At 47.4% G+C, this 26,742-nt stretch overlaps 1 protein-coding gene across 4 annotated transcripts in view; it reads right to left on the reverse strand.

Annotated features, from left to right (window-relative positions):
* Window positions 1-25,900, reverse strand: part of LOC144132466 (BTB/POZ domain-containing protein 6-A-like) — a 32,144-nt gene extending 6,244 nt beyond the window's left edge. Inside the window, exons 1-3 of one of the 4 annotated variants that reach the window (XM_077664895.1) lie at window positions 25,769-25,900; window positions 7,219-7,289; window positions 4,676-4,899 (exon numbers count right to left, since the gene is read on the reverse strand). In XM_077664895.1, the coding sequence (XP_077521021.1) occupies window positions 4,676-4,899; window positions 7,219-7,289; window positions 25,769-25,775 (302 nt within the window). In that variant the 5' untranslated portion in view covers window positions 25,776-25,900. The other 3 variants (XM_077664896.1, XM_077664894.1, XM_077664897.1) reach the window with 3 other exon arrangements.
* Between the last annotated feature and the right edge of the window lie 842 nt (window positions 25,901-26,742).

A 26,742-nucleotide genomic window follows, 5' to 3' on the forward strand; every position in this document is an offset into this window, starting at 1 on the left:
AATAACGTATGTAATTTAATCTCGCATTCGTCGCAAAACGCTTCGTTATTACGAAGTTCCGTACCAAATCCCTGAAGCTGACGCCTGTCATCATCATCCGAAGCATCAGCTATGCGCTGGGGAACTCGTTGCAACGGATACAGCCCCAGCGGTATCGCCATCACGCGAGGCGGCGCGAGCTGCCGCCCGATACAAAGGGTAAGGCCATTATCATCCACCCAGCGTGTGGTCACATACGTACTGCGCAGCAGTCTTAAGCCTATTCAGCGCAGTGTCACCACGTCGACAGCGAACGTTAGGATCTGCGAAGTTATCGGCGCTGTGATTGTGTTGTGCATTAGCTTTGCTGACAATGAGTTCTCCTGGCCCCCGCGTTAAAAAGAAGCGACGCCAGTTTTCGCTTAAAGAAAAAGCGGACATTCTGTCGCAGCTGCTGGAAAAAAGCAAGCGGACTTGTGCAGGGAGCTTGGCATTACACCGTCAACAATAGCAACGATGTTCCAAGATCGGGACAAGATCGTAAAACTACATCGAGTGTCGCAGCTGGCTCCCTCAAGAAAACGTCTGCGGCTGGGCAACTACCGTGGACAGCGACTTTCGAATTATGTGGATAGCGACAGCGCGGCGGCTACATCCGCGGAGCTCACCACCGAAGACATCGTGAATCAAGTGCGTGAGCAAGACGATGCCAACACTGGATCAGCGCACGAAGAGGAAGAGATTGTTTCCAGCTCGGATGTCCTAGTCTTTCTAGAGAAGACCCGATCATTCCTCGGGCGCTGCAAAGATGTCCCCGATGACGTGCACAGGAAGGTCGAGGATGTGGAGACGTTCGTCCTGCAGCGTTTGTCGTCTACTCGCCAGAAGAAGATAAGACTTTTTCAAGCAATAAATTGTAGTTAAACTGTGCCCAGCGTTATCGTTTATTATTTACTTACCAACACATAAATCTGCTGCAAAGGTACCTTATTTTAGTTCTTGTGATGCATTACTGACATGAAAATAATGGTTTTTCAGTACTACGATATTTCAAAATAACGATTGAAATTCGGCGGTCCCGTGAAGTTCGTTGTAACGAGATGTTTTCTCAGTTGATTTCACAGAAAACACTAGACTCTTTCCGTACAGAGTTAGAAACTACAAGCTGGGACTACATCCGGAACATTGCTGATGCAAATGCTGCATATGAAGCGTTTATGGGTCGTTTCTTATGTATCTATAAAAAGCATTTCATTCGTAAGGAACGTGTAAAAAACAAAAATTATAAAAAACCTTGGATGACCCGTGAACTTCATAAAAAAATCCATAAAAAAGATCGACTTTTCAAATAATTTATGAATTCCCGTAATGAGGCGGACCTTCTAGCTTTTAAACGTTTTCGTAATGTTTTAAATAAAGAACTGAAAAAGTGCAGGGACGCCTACTACTTTCGTTACTTTTCTATGTGCTCAGGTCGAATGAGTGAATTATGGAGTAAAATGAATGCTCTTATGGGACGTGGGCAGGAAAAAGATTCCGTAGTAGAGATTATACATGACGGAAAAACGCTGAGAGGGGACGCAATGGTTAATGCTATTAACGAGTTCTTTAACAGGAATGTGACTGCACGCCCTTCAGGAAACAACACAATGCAAAGTACAGCTAACACCAATACTTTTTTCTTAGAACCAACCGACATTCAAGAAGTTTGCTCTGTGTTTGCAAATTTGAAAAATTCGTGTAGCTGCGACGCTGACGATGTGCAAATTAGTCCTGTGAAATATGTCCTTGACGTTATAAGTCCCATACTAACCTACATATATAATCTTTGCCTTTCAACTGCAGTTTATCCAACAAAAATTCAAGTGGCTCGAGTGATTCCGCTATACAAAAAAAAGGGTGATAACCGAGATGTTTCGAACTACCGCCCCATATCAATATTGCCTGTGTTTTCTAAAGGTCTGGAAAAAATCCTATTCAAACAACTTTCACGTTTCTGCCACAAATATGATATAATCACAAAATCGCAGTATGGCTTCCAAAAACATCGGTCCACAGAACTGGCAATTCTTGATCAAAAAGAGTACATTTTGCAAAACTTCGAGGATAAAAACTACGTTCTGGGGATTTTTGTTGACTTTACGCAGGCTTTTGACAACATTAATCACTCTATTCTTTTTGATAAATTACATCACTACGGTATCAGAGGACATGCACTTAATATGTTAATTAGTTATCTCTCTCACAGAAAACAATTTGTTCAAGTAAGCCATTTAATATCTAGTCAGAAAGCAATAGTCGCAGGCGTACCTCAAGGAAGTATTCTTGGTCCCTTACTCTTTAATTTATACATTAATGATATAGTATGTATATCATCTGACCTGAAGTTTGTTATATATGCAGACGACACTAGTATATTTGTGCCTTCATCCTCTTGTGCTGACGCGTTCGTTAAAGGAAACATAGCCTTAAAAAAGTTGGAAGCTTGGACAGACAGTAATCAATTGAATATTAATACAAAAAAAAACAAAAGCAGTAATTTTTCACCCTAAGGGTAAGCAGCTATCTACCGATTACGATCTTCTGTTTAGAGGTACAAGGATTGAGGTCGTCGAAATAATAAAGGTATTGGGCGTTTTCTTTTCCAAGACGTTGCAATGGGATGACCACGTAAACCATATTTTGCAGAAATTATGTTCCATAACAGGTATACTCAGTCGAAATCGTTATGTCTTTCCAATGTCTGCAAAACTAGCCATTTATTATGCCTTATTTTCTTCTTACATGAACTATTCTCATTTAGTCTGGGGCACAACGACCGACAAAAACCTTAGTAGTCTTTTAAGGATGCAAAAAAAGGTTTTACGGATCATTAATAATTTGCCTAAGTTTTACTCAAGTAAATTTATTTTCAGAAATCTTAAGGTCATTCCAATAACTAAAATGTATCATTATAAACTCCTACGCAAATATAAACTCAGCATCAAGGAAAATCAAAGGCTGCTTTTGGACATATCGAACTTAGAATTAATAGGCAACGCGGCCTACAATACGAGGACAACAGACCGTTGGAAAGTGCCAAAATGCCGTACGAACTATGGGTTTCAGAGTCTTAGGAATAACCTGCCTCGATTACTAAATGAACATATTAAAGCGGGAACAGATATTTTAGGACTAAATTTCCGGAACCTGAAGGCGTTGTTTTATTAATTTGCATGTCCCTAATACACACCACACATTTCATAAACAAAACACCTTGTACAGATATTTAGCCACTGTTTCATTATGACTGCATGTCTTTATTTCCCGACCGTTCCATGAGCTTGTCGCCATACCTTTCATAAAAATGCCAAGTTATAATTTTGTTTGTCTCTGTATATTTCTGTATATTTTTTTTTTCTGTACATTTGTTTCTGGATTGTGTTGCTTCGTTGCCGTCAATGCCAGGGGGGACCAAGATTTTTCAAGCCGTAAAGGAACGGCTTTTCTTCTTGGCCCCTTTCACAATGTGTACGTCATGTTGTGAAGAACAAATAAAAATGAAAATGAAATGAAATGAAGTATTTGCAGAGCGACAGAAACCACCACCATGATGCTTATAGATAACAGCTCGAGACAAAAAACAGGAAGAAAGGACGAATCTTCTGTCAATGTTGTCTTCCGGTACTACGTATATGGACAACCAGCTGGCCCAACTTTCCGTTATTTTAAGCATGATATGCCCAGTGACTTTTGTCTACAATAAATCGTGTGCCCCTTTGTACGACTGAATGTATGCTTTTTTTTGTCTATTTTAACCAGTGCAAAGACTATCTCATTATACTCTATGCTTATAAACTATGTTAATTCCTGCTATTCATCAATGCCTTCTCATCCTCCTCTTCAATCTGGTGGAGCTATAGCTAAGTAACGAACATTCACTTCATTGTAGTATTCCTAAAGGCTTCAAAAATAAGAATGAAAAATCACGCTGTGTAATAAACCTTGCGTAGCATGCTTAGGTTTTTGGTAAGGCTTCTTTGAGCGAATAAGACTAGCCGCGATTTTTGGGATACCGCCCTGAGTCGCTGACGTTGAATTTGTTTGTATGCTCGTTGTGTGTTCTCCACCATGTAAAGAGTTTCTATAAAGTTCAATTTCAGGGTTCCTTGTGTGCTGCCCATCAAATGCCATCAGGTGGCTTCCTGCTACACGTCCTTCACCAATTCAAGTGAACTTCACAGGAATAAACATGAACTCTACTGGAATTACCTTAGAAATGAGTACGCATTAACACGGTTGTAATGTATTCAGTTACTATGATGTCACCTGCTGGACTGTATGCTTTGACCACAAGTCAAGTTTGCACTTTTGAATTGTGCCCTTTGTATACTCTGCCATAAAACATAAACCTGTGGCTATCAATGATGGTTATCAAGTTTCTTGTATACACATTTCACTCATGACATGAAAATATAAAATCATGAGTTAATACGTGGCTTTATTTTATTTATCTGTGGGATTTTTGGCACGCTTTCTGTTTAGTGACCTGCCATTTCAAAATAGACTCGTCCGTAATACATTTATTCCAGCTTGTATTGAGAAAATGTTTTAGTACAATACTTCTGCCACACGACTAAAAAAACTAAATATACAGAGCAATTTTTCCCAGCACAGTTAGCAAATGAGGCACATGACTAGGCAGAATTGCCCCCACCTGAGAAGTATATCAAACCCGTCCGGATAGCAGTCCGTGATGACCACTTGATCTTTTTCGGCGAGGTCCCCGTAGAACATGGCACAGAAAACCTCGTTCCTCATAGCTAAGAACAACTTGTGAGCACGGAACTTCCGCTCCGGTACATCGGGATCATCTTCGGGACGCACCACGAACTCAAAGTCGGTGAACTCGCCACTGGCCAGGAAAGCCTCTACGCTGAACTGTCAAAAAAATAAGAATTTACATTTGCAGTTGTATGCCATTAGGAATGTGTAATATCTATGGCATTAATATACGTAGCACACAGAGGCATGTGTATTAACCCGGGTTGGCTATTTCTCCGTCTAGTGTAGCATATGGAACTGCTTGCTCCTAAGAGAAACACAACCGACACAACAAAAATATTGAATTTCCAACTTCTTTAATTTGTGATACACACTATGGTCTGAATACATTCGACTCTGCAGTCAGCGACCGGGGGTAAGCGATAGGAAACGATGCCTCAATCATAGCTCACACATCCTGCTGACTAAATATATACAAAACATGTTTCTCTCGCTTCAGCCCCAAAGTGCCATGCTTTACGTCAGGTCGTATAGAGGTAAAAGCCGGAGCATTACCATTTTATCAACTCGTAGCAAATTATTCCGTACTTATAACCCGTCCCTCTAAACCTGATTACTACAGACAGGAAAAGCAGACAGCAAAAGTACACTGGCCAACACCGCGCATTCTTCGACACCAAGGCAGGCACAGCAAACAGTTCCAAACGCTCCAGCAATGCTGACATTTTTCCTAAAATCATGAAAACAAAACCTCGACAGCAATGCATAATTACAGCAGGCGTGAATGGGTTCAGTTTTGTCTGTACTCCAAGCACTGGGTGCATAAGCGTTTCCAGGCCACAGTTTTCAGGGAGATTTTTTTCCCGTCACTATTTGACTCACATGGTATATACAAAGCCACTTCAAACGAAGAATGGGTCATGTTTTCACAACTGAAGAAATTTTTCTTCTGTGAAGCCTTTATGCATGATAACCAGAATTCTGTGCATGCCCGCACCGTACTGCATCGGCTGCGGCGGCCACGTTGATGGCGGGTAGTAAAAGAAATTGTGGGATTTGAACATCCCAACACGACACGTGGGCTATAAGGAACGTCGTAGCGTATGGCTGCAAATTTCGACCAATTGGGGTTCTTTTACGGGTGCGACATTGCACTCGAAATGACCTGTCTTTCACATTTTACCGCCATCGAAACGCGGTCGCCGCATCCGAGATTCGATCCTGTGACCTTGGGATCAGTAGTCATAGGCTAGCTGGAACTACTGACCCGCCGAGTCAAGTAGGCTGCGAAGAGAGGGAGATAAAGAGCAAAAGTTAGAAGGCAGGAAAGTTCACAAGAAGGGAGTTCCAGTTGGCTAGCCTTCACTAGCGAAGAGGGATGAAGGGATTAAAAAGAGAAACAGAGGGGCGAGGAGCATAGTTACAATATCTCACTAAAACCAGTCGCCCTCACGTAGAAAAACAGTGCATTGCCCAAACAGCACAGGTAATTGGCCCAATATTGGAAATGATGGACAGGTGGAAATGAATTGTTTCACGCTGGTCCTTTATAGGACCAGCACTTGCTAATATTTAAAATATTGGCGCGATTACCTGTGCTGCTTGGGGCAGTCCTTGATGACAGTTGACTGCTGTGGCCACTGTCCGACGATCTTATCCTCTGATTAGCGACGAGGATCGAGTCTGTCCAGATCACAGTGCAGCGTATATCTTTCGATCGCAAAAGAAGTGCACTCACACAGGAGATGTACGGTTGTCTCCTCGCAGCCAATTTTTCAAAAGCAGGGCTGTCAACCAACCTAATCAGGAATGTGAAACACCGGGCCATGGAGGAAGGAATGAGACAGAAGACAGAACGAAAAACAAGCGGCCTTTCTTCGCTCCTATTCGGTTGGTACTGCTGCCACCAGTTAAATGCTTGTTGATTCGCTGCGCAGCGGGCGTTAATGTCTGGACACAAAATTTCACCTACCGCCAACGTATCACCACTGTGCATTGAGGGAACGCCACCGGACGAAGGGCGCCTGATCTCATGCATGTACTCGCTTCATGCAGCTCAGCCTCTATCCACAGCCTTCGTCAGACCACCAATTATTTGTCCCTTATCTGCGACTACCAGAATGAATATACTCGGAACTTCTATGCAGCGCACGTGACAGGAACTATAATTGCGCGCAGCTGTGGTGAGCAAAAAAAAAAGGAAAAGAAAATAAGGTTATCGATTCCTGGCAATCTACACTGGTATCACATTGCATGAGGACACTGAGGAAGTGCTAGTTGCATGCAGTCATCTGCAGCTAAAGTAGCGTTATAGTGGCAATGACACATTTTGCAATATCCGTATGAATTGCTCTGAAGAATTAAAGGAGACCCGTAACAAATTTTCAACTTTTTCCTGAACATTGTAGGTTCTGCCCATAATAAAGAACTTGGTTAATCCAAATCGCCTGTAGGAACTCAAAGTACGATACTCACTGGATGCAGTGTATTTTCTACCTTCTCCTCTGGTATCCTCGCACGGCAGCTCTGACAGTCTGGAAAAGAAACTTGTTGTCACGCAAACGCATCACAAGCTGTTAAGTCTTGAAAAGTGCTTTTATAAACATCCAAGGGTGCGTCAACTGACACACAAAGAACTACTTGTCTGTGATCTTGCAGAATCTTAATTTGTTACTTGCCGCACGTGGCTACCACAAGAGCTCGCAACTGCACAAAGGGAATGAACAAAACCCTCTTGATAGATTCTGGTCTCTTTATTAGTCACAGAAAATGCAAGCGCCATTACGTAGACTCTATACAGGAATTTTCAGCATCAATCCGGACATTCAAGAGTTATTTCACCTGCACTGAACTCACCTCTATTTTTTCCACCCCCCTCAAAATATCGTCGTCGCAGTTTTAATCGCCCGTGGAGGGAAAAAATTACTAGGAGGGAGCGTGACGTCAAGCCATCCTCCTCTGACGCCGCTGCCTTCTCTCGCCTGGGCCCTTTTGCGCAGCGAGCAGTTCTTTCCTTCCTCCATGGCAGTGAATATTGGAAATTTGACCTTTCATAGTTACCATACTGGAAGCCATGGCTCTTTATTCATGGTGTTTTTTAGTGAATCTGCATGCAGCGGTGCAGTGCCTGTCCAGTGGCTCTGGCGGAATTTGTACAGGGGCTATGAGGTTCCCTGGGCTGCACCCGAGGCGGGTCATAAATTTCAAGCGCAGGCGTTACGGTTGCGCAGCCAGAGAAAGTTAAACCTGGTTAGGAGCTACCGCTGCCTTCTCACATGAGGCCTCTTTCCTATCATGCTATGCGTTATAATTTTTATGCCCGACTCCAAAAATGCCTTCTCGTCATTTTTCCCTTTCATGGAATTGCATCTGCAATTTCAAAGGACACTGGGGACAATGCCAAGTTGTTCTGCATCTGCACACTGTCACGTTCTAGGGGAACAGATGCCATTTTCACTGAAAATAGATTTTATAGGTTAAAAAAGCAAAAAAAAACAAAACACAGGTGTCACCATCATCAGCCGTGTGCTCAAGCAGACTGAAATGACAAAGAGATAATATTTATACCCTCAGAAGCCTGAGGTTACTCTACAACCCCATTCACTTCTGAGCATTATTCGAAATGTAGTGCAAGAACAGAAGGCAGAGACATGACACGAGCATTTCTCAGAACTGAATTTTTATTGGAACCCAGGTGAAAATGTTCAACTGGAAATTGAACTGGGAGAAACTAAATAGTTGCAACTGGGAGTAACTGGTTCCAGTTGGAAGCCAACTGGTACCACTTTGAACCGCAGTTGAGGGCCGAGTGGTCCAGTTGGGGCCAAATGGGAGGCAAATGGTTCCAGTTCGCCATCAACTTGGAAACGTCATTTCCCAGTCGTCAGCCAAATGGAAGGAACTGGAGACCAACTGGGAAGTAAGTGGTTCCATTTGTAGTCAAGTGGGAAGCAAAAATTCCCAATTGATGGCCAACTGGGCAGAACTGGTCATCGGTAAAAACCAAATGGGAAATTTTTTTACTGCTTGAAGGGACGTCGAGAAGGAAATAAATGTTGCTGCGGATCAGCACATCGCGAAGTCAGGCGCAGAATTAAGTGAACGTACTGTGAAATTAGATGGAAGTTGGCTTAACATCAGTCCCATCGCACTGTGTGCACTGTATGCGAAAATGCCCGTAGACACTCCCCCGGCGAATAACACCACTTCCCTCAATACTCTGCAATGCGCGTTTGCATGCATGGCCATGCTGCAGCACGAACATATCGTGTGCCCGCGTTATTAGCAGCTAAATTTTTTTCTTAAGCCCGCCCTCCAGCTCGTTGTGACATAGGCGTTTCGGGCAGGGTAACATTATATTTACAATTTTCCAACCTCCCAAACGAATTCCTATTTCTGAGACCGCGACCAACCATGACTACCGTGACATGCCGTGACTTTTGCGCGAACCGTTGGGCCGTCGGTGCGGATAGCGCGGTGTCATTCTCTACGCCGCCATTGCGTTGAAGTTCGTAACATATTTATAAATAATAGCACAAACTGTGAGCGGCGATTAAAGTTGTGAAAAAAAGTAAGGTATGATTTAAAAATTATTAACTTATTTTTTGTGGCATAACAATCAGAGTACGTAGTATGAAAAGGTGAAAATGCAAAACAAGCGTCAGTTTCACACACGTCTCACAAGCTAGGGTATAGCCATGGCGGCAGCGATCGTGTGGTTGGCGTGTACGATTTTTCATCGCGTTCCATGGGAACGTTTTGTCTGAAGAACTTCGAGATAGAATTAACTTTTCACTTACTATTGTTGGCGAGATTTTTCAAAAGTTCAACGGTTGGCTTGCAACTGGAACCATGCACTTACACCCAGTTTAAACCGGTTACTTCCAGTTGAATTTGCAGTCAAGATTTTCCCGCTGAGCGGCCCTTAAAGCATATCTGTTCTCGCAGCCGCGGGATTGACCCCGGGTCATGGATATTGATTAGAATTCTTTTCCTCTTTTTCATGGTTTGACCTCTAACTCAGCTGAAGGTCAAAACTAGCGACACGGCGATCGAAGCACGATGTCCCGTAGTGAAGCTCTCGCTTCTAAATATACGCCACGTGCAATGATACTCAAAAATTGGTTTTCCGCGCTCAGTTTCGAAAGATGAAAATGCTCCAACTCGCCCAGTTTAGCATAATTGGGCAGTTGACTTCTAAGCGTTGACTGCAGAATTTTGTCTGGTGGCCACATTACAAATTCAGTTAGTGTGGCGGGAACGAATGTTTCATTATAGTGCGTTAAAACTAAGGCTTGCAATCTCGAGAAAAACCCAGTGTGTTTGTCTCAAGACAGCTGGACACGCAGAAGTAAAATAAATGTTGCCTTGACTGCAACGCGCCTGGGCTTCGTTTCACGTCGTAATCTTCATTAAGTTTCGGCCGTACTTAATGGATCCAGAACACACCGCTATCACACAGCCCTCTTAAGGTGGGTTAATCGATCCCAAAATCCTATAGTGCGCTTCCGCCACGGTGGCTCGGTCGTTAGGGCGCCCAGCTACTGAGCCTGAGTTTCTGGGTTCGAACCTGGCCGCGGTGGCTGCTTTTAGATGGACACGAAACGCAAAAGGTCCCCGTGTGCTGTGCGATGTCAGTGCACGTTAAAGATCGCCAGGTGGCCGAAATTATTCCGGAGCCCTCCACTACGCCACCTCTATTTCCTTTCTTCTTTCACACCCTAGTTTATCCCTTCCCTCTGAGATATGTGAGACAGTTACTGCACCGTTTTCTTTACTCAAAAACCATATTGTTTTCTGCCAAAGGCAGTAGTGGTTTATTTAAAAATAAATAAAAAAAAATTGGTAGGGAAAGGATGTTGCCGGCCGCGGCAATTGCTATCTAATATCTTAACAGCCCAGCTGCAGTCGGAGGAGGTGAAAGGGAAAGGGAGAGGATAGAGAGAAGTATAGACGACAGAGATAGCAAGAAAGGACCAGGTAGAGCTTTGTACACTATTTACATAATCCATAAAGCAATCACGTTCGCGCCGCTCGCGCGCTAATGTTTAGGTTCTGTTCGAAAATAAGTGCACGTGAGCGCCGCTGCGTACAATTATTTACAGGAAAGAAAAAAACTGTATGTACATAGCCGCGTGCACGTATATAGCGTCCTGTCTCGGACTAATCGCGCGCGCGGCACCCAATCGCAGGTTCCAATCGCAGATATCGCCGACCTTCGCCTGAAGCCTGACCTTGAAACCCTAGCCTCGAACCGAAAGCAAAATGAAAAGCGACGTGCTAGCGCAAGTACTTCGCATTTGGCCAAGTGAACTAAATCGCTGTAACTTTGTGAATACAATTTTTTTTCTGCAATATGTTCCTCTAGGCAAAAAAAAAACCTCACCATAGCCACAAAAATCCGAACAACCTACTTTTAATGACCGAGAAGAATTGAACTGAGTTGAGCTAATAGTCAATTTAATATTTTGCTACCGATCAGATACATAGCTTCTGAGCGACTCCACGGGAACTGAACCCGCACAAGCGACACGAAACTACGTACCATTCTGCTCACTACAAAAGGGTGATAATACATAAGGTCAGAACTTTTCAACGATGCCCGCAAGAAGCATCTTGCGGCAGATCGTTTAACTGACTCCGATAATAATACATACGGTGCATAGATAGGAAAACTGCTGCATGCCCACGCACTGATCGTTCAGACTTTGCAACAGTCTCGAAACATTTAGTGAGTAACTGTTCAATTTGCATATGTCATTAGTCATATCTAGAGAGCTGCCACATATGATTCGGAGCCAGATTATAATATAGAACTGCTGCAATCAAGAAACTTCATGAAACAGCAGTTTCCGACCAGTTTCAGTTTGTAATTTCGAGGCTTAAAAAGTCACAAAACTGTGTGGTCGTACATATTTTCCCGCGCTTTGCAGTAGCATTTGGAACAGCCCCCCAAAAAATGAGGACTAAGCTAGAAACACGCACACAAACGATGCGCTATCAACTGAATTTTTATTAAGAAAGACTTATAAAGCCTTCAAACCCAGCACGCGCAGGCACACAAGGCATAAAAACACAAAAAACAAACAAGTCATTAATCTCATTAAACAAACGCGTGCATTAATCTCATGAAGTTGCAATATGTGCGTCAAGATAATCCAGCTCGATAGGGTGTAACGCCACTGGGTGAAACGCCATCGATGAGGTGTGAAGGACTGAATCCATGGGGAGCCGCCGCGGTGGCTGAGTGGTTATGGCGCTCAGCTGCTGGCCCGAAAGACGCGGGTTCGATCCCGGGCATGGCGGTTGAATTTCGATGGAGGCGAAATTCTAGGGGCCCGTGTACTGTCCGATGTAAGTGCACGTCAAAGAACCCCAGGTGGTCGAAATTTTCGGAGCCCTTCACAACGGCGTCTCTCATAGCCGGAGTCGCTTTGGGATGTTAAACCCCCATAAACCATGAATACATGAGGACTATTGCTCACAGTCAGGGTTCCAAGAACTCCGCCGACTTACGCCAGCGACATTGCGCCGATGTGAAGAATTATAGACCCCGATATGCCTGCTAATGCGCTTCTGTGGAATGCTGTGGGCGCTGCAGACACAGACGGGCCACAGAAAGCTACAGGGTAGTAGACGTGTGCGGTACCCGACGCTGACAACAGATTCCCACCGGTCAAGCTTCCCTACCAGGAGCAGACGGCGTAACGGCTCGAAGTGGCGAAGGAAGTCCGCGGCTAGCTGGCACCAGATGGGCTGCCAACAGAAGAGACGAGAAGGGTTGCCCTGCGAGAGACACTTGCTGCCCCCCCCCCCCCCCCAACGAGACATCCCCTACGAGGCGATCGGCCCTCCCGTTGTAACGGGCGTTGTTTCTGAGAATTCGGCGTGCCTTCTTGGCCGGCTGCACGAGCAGCGACGGCGAAAAGGCCGTTGGGCGAGGAAAACCCTTAAGAGAGAAAGGGAAGCCGAGAATCTCCAGCGAGGCGCTGTAGTCGCGGCGGGAAGACAACGGACACAGGGAGACGAGAGCCGGCCGCCGGGAAGAGAGGCAGACCACGGGAAGCAGCCGCGGCCCCCCCAACACCTCTCTCTATGATTAATAAATGTTTCACCACCACCACCCACCGCCGACGCAAGATGAGCGGAGTGAAGCCCCGACCTGCCGGACGGACAACCAGTTCTCCTAAAAGCCAGCAGTGAGCGGACCCCCAGTTTCGCCTTCAGGGAGAGAAATATGTTTTGCCGGGTTACCGCCTTGTTGGCTCAATTCTCCTCGCTTCAGCAGGCATAGTGTGACTGACCCCCCGACAGGCGGCAGCGTCACAGAGGTATAACGACACACGTGGTGCGCGATGTCGCGATCAGATATATGCGTTTGCTTTTTCCCGACACAGCTGATTTTTGAGTATGTGGACAACGTCGGTGCCTCCTAACTCCGGTGAACATACGGTATTATTTTGTTCGCCGCAGTCGCGGCAATGGATGACGAGATTGGAAGAAGCGGCCGAGGCCTCCAGCGACCGCTCGTGCTGTCAAAGACGAACGTTATGCTAACGTTAACAAAAGCGCCCAGTTTTTTCGGTTTTGCAGCAGAAGCTCTGAGATACTTTTAGCCAGCTTATTGGTTCTTTTCTACACCCGCACACAGCAATAGAATTTAACTGGAAATTACACTTTGCACGTTCCCTTAGTCCCTGTGCGCATTAAGCGCGGCTGACCATTTAATTTGGAAGTGCCTGAGAAAGGGCGGCGAGTTTCTATTGCACACCTATGCTTTATATTGAAAAACAAAATCGACATGCCCTGTCCGCTAAGCACATACACAACACTCCCAAACATGAACCGCTTCAAAAAAATTTCCGCACTTCCACATAATTGTGCGGGTATTCACAATAAGATGAAAAACTGAATGAAAGAAAGATAAGTTAGTTATACGGGGTTTTATGGCGCAAAAGCTAATGTGGCTATCATGCGCCAAACACAAGGTTAGTTGATCTGTTATATTAACTGTATAGATGTTATTATATTATATTAGATTCAAAACATTGGCTTTCTTCAGAAACTTACAGACAAGATAAAAATCGACGAGTCTTTGCTCGCCTAAAAGCAATGCGGGATGAAATGGGATGTGTTCATTGTAAAATACAGCAAAAACTTGTTTTAAGTTTTTCGAGACGCGAACAAGACATTAAAATGTTATTAAATGTCAGCTCATCACCACACATTTTACATACAGGTTTGCCTTTCTTTGCTAATAAGAAGATATGGGTGATGTTTGTGTGGCCTATGCGTAGACAACATAAAATTATTTCGATAAAACGTTCTTTATGGCGGCATGATTTCGATTCTTCTAAAATGGGCTTTATGAAATGCAGCTTGTTGTTTCCTTCATTTTTCCAAGAAGCCTGCCATTTGGAACTTAGTTTGCTGCGTACTAAACTCATGTAATCCCTAGGTGGGAAGTTCGCATGTTTTATTTCCATGGTTCTGGCATGTGCAGCACACATGTCTGCTCTCTCATTGTCTGTAATGCCAACATGACTGAAAAGAAGAAAATACGATGGCACTGCCACCCACAAATGCGCACCTTGTTTGTAGTGTGAGCACAGCTATTCTTAGGTATAGTACAAGTATCTTCATGGCTTTTTATCTCAAAAGCTTCACATTTCTGAGGAGCCCAGCGTTGTGGTTACCTGGAAAATAAGCAGCACTGTATATGTGTACTTCAACTCTTGTCAAGGGGGCTTTATGAGCGCATCGTTAACCTCAAGAAGTCAGATTCTCTTGTTGGTGGCGCCTGTATAAAGGGAGAAGTAGAGAAGAATCTTTAAACAAGAGACGTTCTCAATGCGCGGGTGAAGCGATGTCATTCGGCAGGAAGAGGATGATAGCGGGGAAAAAATGCCACATCAGAAAAACGTGGATACCTACATTGAAGCAGCTGTAAGCATGAACCAAAGACACGCTAGGTTTGGGACAGCAGGAGTGGCAGTCAGTTCAACGAATGGTTGGTTTAACTTTTTCTCCGATGCTTCCCATTGTGTTGTCTGTAAATGTAGCGGTGATAAGGCTCCAAATCTTGGCAATGAAAATTAATTTATAGCGAGCGCTTGTGTCCCAGTTGCAGTTCTGTCATCCTGCATGTGCGTGACACTCTGTCCGCTGGTTTGAACAGTATACATCAAATTAACCCTGGCGGGCAAGGGAAAGCCGGGAAAGCTGCGAGTCACGGCATAGAGTGAGAAGTGAACGCAGAGGATGGAAGAGGTCTGTGGGAAAGTTTAGCGGTAGAGGTAGTGGTGGGAAATTGAGAGCTGCCTTGTCGAGGCCCACAAGGCCCGTCGGTCGAGAGAGCGTTAAGTTCAGTCTGAGTGAAGGAAACGCAGGGTACAATACAAGATCTCGCTAAGGGCGAGCGCGCGGGCAACTAGGCGCGCATGAGCCTCGTGGAGCCCTGAGCGGACTGCACGAGGGGAGTTACTGAATGACAGGTTGTGACAGCGTGGTGGAGGGCTTTCAGGTTCTAAACCACGTGCAAAGGGAAGTCAAGAACTTTGCACTGGGTGGCGACTGGAATGGGAGAGTCATAAAGATGGAGAGAGACAAGGCCGATTGTGCGAGAGTCGGTATGAGCAGTGGTTGAGGAGTTCAAATTTCTTTGGAGCAGGAGAGAGGGCAGCGGCGTTGAGAAATAAACTTCAATAAAAGGGAGTGTTGAGCTAGTTGGTATATACTGCTGGGAATAACAGCGCTGAGACGAGGGACAAAGAAAGAAGAAGACCACAGGTCAGTGCCGGTCCTCTTGTCTTCTCTCTTTGTCCCTCGTCTCATCGCTGTTATTCCCAGCGATGAGAAAGGAGTCGATGAGATCTAGGACATGCAGCAGGGTGTCCTGTACGTGACCGAGACAGCCAGACAATTGCCAGAGAGCAATGTTGTCGGCGTAAAAGATGTAATGCAGGTCGGGAATTTCTGCCGATTGGGAGGCGATAGGGGCAGGTAGAGGAGAGAACAGCACCTCTAAGAAGCGTGTGAGGTCTTGGGGCCCGGGCAGATGGGCATCTACTCGAAAGCGAGCCACTCGGTTAGAAACGAATGCGGGAACCGCAGGACAGGCAGGCGAGTTGTGACAGGATGTAGTCGTGGCACACACCATCGAAGGACTTGTGGATATCGACGGTCGCAAGTGCGTTAATTTGAGTTGTAATGGCTGACAGAAAGCTGTGCTGGAGGTTCGAACCCAACCGCGGCAGCTGCGTTTTTATTGAGGAAAAAAGCTAAGGCGTCCGTGTGTTGTGCGATGTCAGTGCACGTTAAAGATCCCCAGCCGGTCGAAATATTCCGGCGCCCTCCACTACAGCACTTCTTTCTTCCTTGCTTCTTTCACTCTTTCCTTTATCCCTTCCCTTACGGCGCGGTTCAGGTGTCCGCCTATGCATGAGACAGATACTGCGCCATTTGCTTTCCACAAAAACTTATTAATATTATTATTAGAATCACATGCAAGTCCTGTGCACAGGCATGGTCTTGGAAGCCGATAAGAGAATGGTGGAACTCCTGCGCCTCGACAATATCAGAGAGGCGAGTCCGGGCCATTCGCTCAAGGATCTTACCAACGCACGATGTCAGGGAGATTTGGCGGAGGTTAGTGAGGGAGGAAGGTATGCCCGCCTTGGGAATCATATAAATGAGGAAGCAGGTCCAGGAGCTCGGCAGCCAGCCGCTGTCCGAGGCCTCATTGAAGGTCTGGAGGAGGAATTCTGTGCTGTGGTCAGTAAGGTTATGGAATGTGATGTACGCGTTGTCCTTAGAGGTCAAGCCCGTAGTACTTAGTGGCACGGGCATGGACACTTGATTTTTAGTTCTTTTTATAGTCCCTCAATAACTTTTGCCCCTAGAGGTCTTCGATATTGCGCATGCCCTACAGTCATTTGCCCTCCTTCCTTCTCTACCAGAGTGCACAATCTATTCCGAATCTCAAGCCGCTATCCGCCGCATTCAAAAGCGCACCCTGCCCCCTTCACTCCAACAGGAGTTCGAGCAAGCGGTCTCCGCACTGCAGCCTTCCACCGTTTTCCTCCGCTGGGTTTCTTCCCTGCGCATTCAGGGATTGAAGGACATCAGCTGGCCCATCAGCTCGCCCGTGGCACTCTATCGGGAACCGCTCATCCCCTGGGCCAAGCACTCGGAGGACGGTGGAAGCCACTCCCTGCGTCGCACAATCAAGGTCTACTGCGAGCTCCGCCTCGACCCACGCATTTATTCTCAACCTTGTCCATCACTAACTGCTGGAGGCTAGCCTTCTTCAGAAGATTTAGATGAAAGCAGTCACCACCCGCTCCCACCTGTTTCCCTATCCCTATCGATCGGATCCGTCCTGTGCCAACAGCCCCTCTTCCTATGTGGACATAGCTCATTACTTCTTTATTGCCCGGCTAATCAGCAGTCGGGTCCTTATCCCACCTTCCCTATCCTTCAGTACCTGGCTCGAGTGGCTTGGCGCCTAAGGGGAAGAGGCACAGAGTCGACTGCTTGCCTACGCGGTAGACATGCTCGGCCTGTAAATTATGGCCGAATAAAAGTATTGTACTACTACTACTATCAAACTAACTAGGTGAGCAGTATTTGTTAAGCCAGTTTGCTTTGCAGATACCACGAAGCACTTTCCATTCCCATGCTATGTGAATCCAATCACATATTCAATCATTATTAAAACTGACTAAACAGCGAGCAGGCCCGGATAGGGACTCCGCGTTTCACTGTCTACCGAACAGAGCAGGCACAAAGCACCAAAATTTCCCTTCCAAGTTAAATGGCCATTTCCCGTTTTAAACCTTTTGTAAAGACAGATCTACCCGTGTCGTTCGCTCCGCATTTCGAATCTTATGGCTTACCGCTTGCACTGGCCAACTGAGGCGCACAGATACCGCGAACGGGAACGTTCAAGTGAGCCAGCCAGCATCAGAATAAGAGAACCACTATGGTCGAAACTCTGGTTACACGCCACATTGGGACAAAAGTGAATACGCTGCACCCACTGCTACATTATGAAGCGACAAAACAGCGCGTGAAAGAATGTGCTATGCCTAAACTTGCAGCATTTAGTGCGGCATGCTTGGTTTTGTCAGTAGAAATACGAAGCACAGTGCTGCTGGCCCAACTCTGATGGAGAGAGGAGTGACGAAAATAGTGAGGCAAAATATATAAAGGTTCAAAGCTTTTCTACACACAAGACGTGCCACAAACTGTCCTTTTGATGTCAGGAGCGGCACACAACGAACAGGCAGCAATAATCACAAACGGCACGTTAATATTGGCAGCTTAGACAAATTCTTCCGCACAGCCAGATGAGCTGTCTTCTTCTTGTGGCTATGTGGGGGGAATGTGCTCGATTTCTGCCACCCATATCGCGGGGGCACAATGCAACCCCCCCTGCGTGGCGATGAGCAGGCTAAGTGTATTTTCTTCATGGGTTTGAAAGAGGGAATGAGGTCAGCCCTGGCAGGGTTTGCCTCGGCGACTGGCGACTTCCTCCCAAAATGCAAAAAAGAAAGCCTGGGAGTAAGTTGTTCGGAGGAGAAACAGCGAAAGCGCGTCGGTGCCGATCGCGCAGCCAGTTGTCCGGCCGCCAGTGCGGCGCCCTGCCTCCCCCTCTTCGAAGAGCAAAGCGTCGTCACGTTAGTGCTTGTGGAACCATGCCGCGATGTCTCTCTCCGAAGGGGAAGGGAAGTGGGGGTCGTCAGATCAGCCGCTTTATGCAGCGCTGCGTTGGGACGCTTGGGATGCGTTGAGATGCGCGAATATAGTCCGACGTAACCCAAGCAAGCAAGCGCGCGCGCACGCTGCGTTGCGTTGGTGAAAAATCTCCGTCTGTAGACCTCCTGCATGTTTGTAAACAAACAAGGTGGCGCTGCAGTCGCTAGCGAGCTCGTGGTAGGCAAAAGGTCGGGGAGTGGCATCGCGGATAGGTGTTGAGCGCGGGTTTTCAAGGCTTGTAGGCGCGTTTCCAGTTTCTGCGAATCACAGCAATGGTCGATGCTTCCAACTTAGTAATTTGTCAAAGTACACGAGCTCGCGTTGGCCACGTGCGGCCTATAAAGAGAAATAGTTTGCCACTGTTTATTGTATATGTGGTTAGTAGTAAACGTGTAGAAAGCGTTCCTGTCGTTTATTTATGCGCTAGGCATTGAATAAAACAAGTTTTGACACTCTGCACCAGCCGAAATGATTTTACTTCGGGACAATAGTGAGGGGAAGTGCTGGCCTTGTTTCGTCGGAGCAGACATGCGCTCATCGTCTGCTGACATACGTACGTGTCGCGCTGTGCGAAAAGTGGGGACAGCGTCGTGTCCCTGATCTCCTGTCTCGCTTAGCGCTGTTTTTAGCCGCATGACCACGCACCAGCCAGGCCGACTTGTCCTCTTGTTAAGCTGGTCGATTTGGTGAAAATTTTTTATTTCTAGAATTATTTTCTTTCCTAGCCCTGAAGTCTAGTTTCGTGACGAAAAATTATAGCTAAATATTGAGTACAAATTTATAAATTACGCTTTTTAGAAGTGTGGTCGTCAAAAATTTGGAGGTAATTTCTTTGATTTCAGTGCCGCATTTCTTTGACCAAAGCGAAAGCGAAGATGCCATAAACGAGGGAATAAACTTTAAGGTTCGTTTTCTGACCTCTCACATTTTCTGCGACTGGATCACTCACCTTCGTAATTCGCATGAAAATCAATGATTCCATTTGTCGCAAACTATTCCTGAGACGTTGAGGAGCGTAATAAATCTCTAGATTTTTTTTCCCTACACGTGCAGTAGTGTTAGTTATTTCTTGTAAGAAACGTTTTCATGTAACTATGCATGCATAAGTACTGATCATATAGAAAAAGAACTAATCGCGTCATCGTGCAGAACAGGGCTTTATGTACATGCTGGCATAAAAAACTGCGCACTATCTACTCAATTATTTGAGCCCTTGGGGGGACTTGACGACGGTGTTAATTATAATTACCCAGAACTGCACCAGGTATACCTATAAATAAAAGGAATTACTGAAACTAGCGTAGGAATTTCATATTTGCACAAAGTTTAGTTACATATCGCATGCATGAATAACGAAAACACTTTTCATTGCCGCGTCCCCTCTCAATCTCGCCACGTGTCTGTTAGTAGTACGCCTGCGGCTGCTTCTTTCCAAACAAGCTTCGCGATCATGTACTACCTCATGAAACATGACACATGCATGATGCAATGAAAAAGCATATGGCGTTTAGCACACTTAAGGTACGCTATTCTAAGCACACCAACGCAACCGCGCAAGATTGACACAACTTACCAGACTTCTTTCTACTCAAATGAAATAATTACGTCGTCATATCAAGGAACAGTTTCAAGTAAATATTAAATGTCATAAAACGCGCCATTAAAACATGGTGTGCTATTAACAAAACAAAAGCGCATCCCTTGGGGGCGAGTGAACCTGTCGGCGCACCGTGCACTCCGGCTCAAGGTGATAAGTACGTGTGCAGCTGCATATGTCTTCTTTTTCCTTGAGCAATTATCAGCCTACTATCCTGAAGTTCAGGTGAATGAACGCAGTAACTTGCATGCTATTAAGTGCATTGAGTGGCAGAGCCTATCGACTCCCAGACTTCGCGCTTTACTACCGTGGCCCAATGCCTGTTAGCCAGTTTCCGAATGTGGAACTTATGCGCGAGAAACCCATCAAGGCTAATTTAATATTTTTTAAGCTATTACGCGGATCCAGCAGTGACGCAGCTGGTCAATATATGCTGCTTCTGCAGTGCACAGGCTTGAAGCAGCCGCCGGTAGCTGCGGCAGCTGCGGTAGGCACGGGCAAGCGGACCCTGTTTTGCCTAATATGCGAAAGTCGCTGCTAACATCAGCGCCACCGCATCTTCGTGACGTCGCGGGGTGAAGGAGGTCCATACTTCGTGGCACTGCAGCGGCCAACGCAACCGGCGGCTGCCAGCGTGCCCCGACGGGCCTGGCGCAGATTTGGCTCCTGCTCCAATTGCGCGCCGGCGCCGCCGACCGCGTCGACCCACAATGCATCGCGCGGAGAAAAATGGCAGATGCCAGTGCGAGCGGCGTGAGCGGCGCGAGCTGCCCAAATATTGAAATTGCGCCAGATATCGTTGTGGAACGGTTTATCGAAGCCATCAAAACAACACCCTTGTGTATACGACACCAAGAGGCTGGATTTCAGAGACCACCAGGGCTAAGAGAACGCTCGGCAACAGAAGGCGAAGCACCGGTCTCTCCACGGGTGAGTTGTTCCCGTGGAGAGAGCGATCTTTCGCACATACATCGAGCGCCTGGAAACGGATGAGGCGCCGCAGAAGGAGGCGCGAACGGAATTCAAACTGCCGGCGTGTCGACGATCGGCGCGCGAGGCGACGGTCGTCCTGCGCATGCTCCGAAGTCGGGGGTGGCGTTTCGGCCGGCGCAGCCAAACCGGAGTAGCGCGACTGACCAAGGTAGATGCCTTGGACTGACTGCGAGCGACGCGCGCCCGCGCGCTGCACACGTCGTACTATAAATGCGTCTTTCACGCTCCGCTTCTAAGCAGGGTTGTAAGCAGCCCGTCTGAGTGTGCTTCTTCTAGTGTGCATCACATTGTCCAACGAGGTGACTGTTCAGAGTACAGAGCATTCTAGCGCGGGAGATATACGCTGCGAAAGTTCAGCCTCTTTTAGTTGCCCTTTCTTGACGTGTGCGGTTTCGGGAATTTTTATGTGCAGTTACACTGAGGAGGGATGGAGGCATGAAGCCGTATGACGAGACAGCTGGTTTCGACGCGGTCAAGTACGGCACAAGGAGGGCCAGGAAGGTTCCTGATATCTCATACAACCACAACATAAAGAAAGTTCGGGGATGGCCGAGTAGCCTTAAGGCATCGGTAAACGAAGCTCCTCTGTTGCGCCGCCATTGGCACGAATCCCACTCGAGGTCAGAGTATGCCGGTTAATTTTATTCCCTTGCTTCCTCTCCCCAAAAACAACGCTGGTGTGTGTGTGTGTGTGTGTGTGTGTGTGTGTGTGTGTGTGTGTGTGTGTGTGTGTGTGTGTGTGTGTGTGTGTGTGTGTGTGTGTGTGTGTGTGTGTGTGTGTGTGTGTGTGTGTGTGTGTGTGTGTGTGTGTGTGTGTGATTTTCTTGTCTCGTTATTCCGTGTTCTTTTCGGACATACATCCGCAGACCCCTAAAAGAGACTCTCAGATCACGTCTTCACTATAAGATTTCTAGCTGTGATGAAAGACTCCGGAATTCCGTGTGAACATTTCGCGCTAATAGGACTGTTTATCGTGCGTAAAAGCCGCATGATGGTACGCGTCCGCATGCTTTCGCGCGCGAGGGCACGCGGGCGTTCTTCCGTGCGCGCGTGTGCGTGTGTTCACCAACCTTCACTTTCTCCATCCCCCAGCTGCCGATGTGCGCGAGGAGGGTTGCTGTGAATACTCCACACATGCCGTAAGCGTTCTACGCAACGACGCCAACAAGCATAAACCTCCCATCTAAGAACACACGAACCTGAAGTGCCACGCAGAGCGGCAGATATAAGCCGCCCGACGGAGAATTCAAGATCCTTGACGGTGCGACGCGCAAGCGCTGGAGCTCCACCGCTGCTACGCCACATCCCGCACAAGCGGCAGCGTCGCGTGTGAGAAGGCTTTGCTGCACAAACAGCGAACGGCACGTGACGAGCGCGCAGCTTTGGCGCACTGGAACGGGGGAAAGAACCACGCGGACGAACGCAATCGCGCCAATATGCGCCTTAAACGGCGCGAGGCAGGGCTCAGTTAGCCGGCTGCTACGGACTTGCGCAAGGCTCAGAAAAACGAAACGGAAACTATGCGGTACCCCGCCGCGGTGGCTCAGTGGTTAGGGCGCTCGACTACTGATCCGGAGTTCCCGGGTTCGAACCCGACCGCGGCGGCTGCGTTTTTATGGAGGAAAAACGCTAAGGCGCCCGTGTGCTGTGCGATGTCAGTGCACGTTAAAGATCCCCAGGTGGTCGAAATTATTCCGGAGCCCTCCACTACGGAACCTCTTCTCTCCTTTCTTCTTTCACTCCCTCCTTTATCCCTTCCCTTACGGCGCGGTTCAGGTGTCCAACGATATATGAGACAGATAGTGCGCCATTTCCTTTCCCCCAAAACCAATTATTATTAACTATGCGGTCTGACTGGTTTCGAGACATGGCCGTGCATTTGTCATCACGCCTTGTGTTGCACGCACGTCTCAGGTGCACGGAGTACACTGCAGCATTTAATTGAGGTTTGAACTGGGCTATTTCGTCGATTTCTTGCCGCGCCAGTCTTACCTAGACGCAGCGTCCCTTCGGGGCCCCGTTCGAATTAACCGGCGCGACACGAGCAATGTCCGAATTAGCGAGCGTACGACGCCACAGACTTACGTGGGCGTCGGCCAGGACTACGCCGGCAGTTCGAGCGATACGGATTTCCGAATTAATGTACGTCGAATTAAATGTTTTTACTATTATGCCGCAACTTGCAAAAGCCTGTTCGTTCTTGTTCGCGCCGGTGACAGCTGCCATGATCGCGTTGTCAGTGATATCCTCACTTGTCATGACTGAATAGTCATCGTGCAAGAATTCTTCGACTCGACCGACAGCAATCATCACCGATGACCAAATCGCCTTTATTACTTTCCCGGCGGGAGCTTCGCGCGTATCCGCGTCACTAGCATCTTTCTCCGGGCGGCGCACCCCTCTGAGACGTTGACAATGGACTGCTCCACCAAGGCTCCGCATCATGCTCCCGAATCTCTTCTCTGCGTGAGCCTTTTTGCAGTCGCGTCGCTGCGACTGCGGTGTCGATGTGTGAGGGCCGGTTGCGGGGAGGGGACGATCGCGTTGCCAGGGTACGCAAAGCCAGACGCTCAGCGACCCCGGAGAAGCGAGGCTCTCGTTTCGACGCTCTCCAGCCCGTGTTTCTTTTCTCTTTACGTAGTTGCAAATAAATCCTAGTTCGTTGTTTTCAAAAGTCTCGTTCTCCCGTACGTCGTTGAAAAACTAACAGTCCGTCGGTTAGGCGAGGGCTTTTGTGTTTTAAGCGTGGTTTTGCTGTTGCGATTGCAGCCTTTAAAGATTTTGTTTCTATTACGGTTGACGCTCAGTGGCCTCATTTATTTGTTATAACCGGTAATTTGCTATGACAGCATTGCTATAAGCGGTTTATTTTACCACAGAACACATGTGAAAGCTGATGGTGCCGCGACTGGCCATTCTCGTATCACAGCGCTATATCGATATAACTGGTACTCTTATACGTTGCTTTGACTGCAGATGATTCTAACGCCATCTTTCAGTCCTAAGATTTAAGAACGAATAGAAAAGAACACAGTACCGAAAGGGCGCCTAGTTGTAAGCCACGGCGGCTAACTAAAGGCACAGCGAAAAGAAACGAACACAATATCAAACACGTGCGTCCCTGTTAGCCGCTCTGGCAAGCAAGCCGGGAAGAATAAAATAAAAAAAATAGCTGTGGTTTAACTACTGCTGAACATGGTTACAGAGCGAAAGCTGTGGTGCATCGGGCATATAGATGCCGCTTGGCGTCTGTAATGTTGAGTGCGGGAACGCACACTGGAAAGCCAGCGCACCCAGCCTACCGCCCTGGCATCTAAATTAATGGTTGATCGCGAGAGGTTGATCACCCAACGAACGCTGCGGCCTACTGCTGCAGTGCCACGTGTATGCACAACGTTGTGAGCGTTAATGCATGCAGGACACATCTCTCTCTCCCCATCGCCACGTTCCTCAAAGCGCGATTGAGGTGTCCACTGACCCAGGGAGCCAGTTATACTTCCTTTCCTAAAAATAATTAAAATCTAGAACGTTGACAACGCCAACGCCAATGAACACAATGATCGCAGACGGCCTATGCTAAGAGAGGCGAGAGCTCGGTTTCGGCGGCGGCGGCTGAGTGACATCATAGCTGTCACGTGGTTTCTCCTCGGTATAGAAGGTCAAACTCGCGCATACGGCGATGAAGCTACGTAGACTACTAGTGAAGCTTTTGTTTAAAAACGCACAGCACCGGTCTACCCGAGCCGTCCAGACATCGTCACGTGTTTCGGATATATACTGTGAAAAACAAAGCATTGTTCACTCTCTTCGCCCGGAGAACACAAAACTTGGGCGCGGCGCTGTTTTCAGTCTTTGCCCGCTTGTCGGCGCATTCCATTGCACTAGAGACTTCGGCGGCACTCCTCACGTTTTCCCACGACGTATACCCTGGCTGCGCCGTAACAAGTGGTTTTACTCATTGTGCGTATAGCGTACAGCAAATGAACGCAGTATGCACAATGTGTGCATGCAAACCGGAAATGGCTGTGGTCACCTGCTGGTCCCCATAGATTAGCTCCAAAAGAGAAGGCAGCGCGCTCAACTGAAAGTGTGACACCGGCAACCTAAGCGACGTTCGCGTCCCCGTGTTTGTCACCTTACTGGGAGCACCGAACCGAGCATAATTAACACTCTGAAGGCCAGTTGCCGAACTGTGACGGGTCAACATTGGCGCCCACTAAAGTGCCCTCTTTATGTAGGTTTGGTTTGGGTTATGGGGCTCAGTGTCCCAACGCGACTCAGGCTATGAGAGACGCCGTAGAGGAGGGATCCGGGAATTTCGACAACCTGGGGATCTTTAACGTGCACTGACATCGCACAGTACACGGGCCTCTAGAATTTTGCCTCCATCGAAATGCGACCACCGTGGCTGGGATCCAATCCGCGTCTTTCGGGTCAGCAGCCGCACTATGTAGGATCTACACTTCATTTACACGTATTCACTTAAGACGAAATATAATAGCGGGGGGCCGGTAACATATCTCGCATTTAAATGTTTCGGCGGTCCAGCATGGCGCGTCACGTCAGAGTAGCAGCCAAAAGAATGGGCTACAGCGTTCGGAGGTGACAGTACAAGGGTATCGAAACAGCTGTTTCTTGCTAGCAGAACGTAGGAATAAAAACTGGTGCCGTACTCACAAGTCATCTTTCACTTTGTAGGCAACTTCACGCAGAGCAGAACGAGTCGTCCAAGAGTCCGAGCGATATGACGCGCACTGGCGCAAAAACGAAACTTCTCGCGGTGAGGCGTAGCACCAGCGGGATGAGGAGAGGGAGTGGGCGGGCACACGGCTGCTCCTGTGCTGCCTTTATTTATTTACTCTCTCTCTCTCCTTTTTCAACTCTCCGCTTCGTCTTCCCTTTCCGCTAGCTGCGAAGAGCGTCTTGCGGATGGTGCGTCTGCCGGCGCCGCAGCGAGCTCGTAGGGCTCAGCGCCTCCGCCATCCGTTGCGACACGACAGGCAACGCGATCCTTGAGCGGATGGTTCGGTGTAAACGCATCCCAGCATTCTTCGGTCTGCACAGGATGCTTATATTTTGTGTTTGTGTGTTTGTAGTTTTGAGATCCCTCGAGGCGTGCTTCCCATCGCAGCAGCCGATCTTTCCCTCACGCGCATCACGTGAAGCCACGATGAAAGACGGATAACAGGGGGACGGAGCTTGTGCGCAGCCAAATGTTTCCGTGCGAACGACGGTTTGTAGTAGTAATAACTTTAATCATAGAAATATATGGGTGGGTCTCGGTGTAGACACACTCTTCCCATCTTTTGATGTGGTCTGTGGCTCTTGTGGAAGGGTTGGAGCCCCTAGTCCAGGGCCCCACTGAGTATTGCCGCCAGGTAGGCCTTCCGGACCAGTCCTGCCTGGACCGCCGGATCCTCGCTGGAATGCATCCTCTCCCACTGCTCCGCACTCGGGATTCTGTTTATTGCAGCCGCATTTGTCCTCTTTTCACAATACGTTATATGAATGATTGTGGCTTTGTCATCGCACCACGGGTATTTGCTGCTATATAGCCCTGGGTGAATCTCGCTTAGTATGTTTAGATTCGGGAAAGTTCCCGTTTGTAGCTTTCTCCAATAGACCACTTCCTGCTGGTGGTGATTTTTGTG

The sequence above is a fragment of the Amblyomma americanum genome, chromosome 5 (genome assembly GCF_052857255.1).
Source record: "Amblyomma americanum isolate KBUSLIRL-KWMA chromosome 5, ASM5285725v1, whole genome shotgun sequence".
Classification (NCBI taxonomy): Eukaryota; Metazoa; Arthropoda; class Arachnida; order Ixodida; family Ixodidae; genus Amblyomma; species Amblyomma americanum.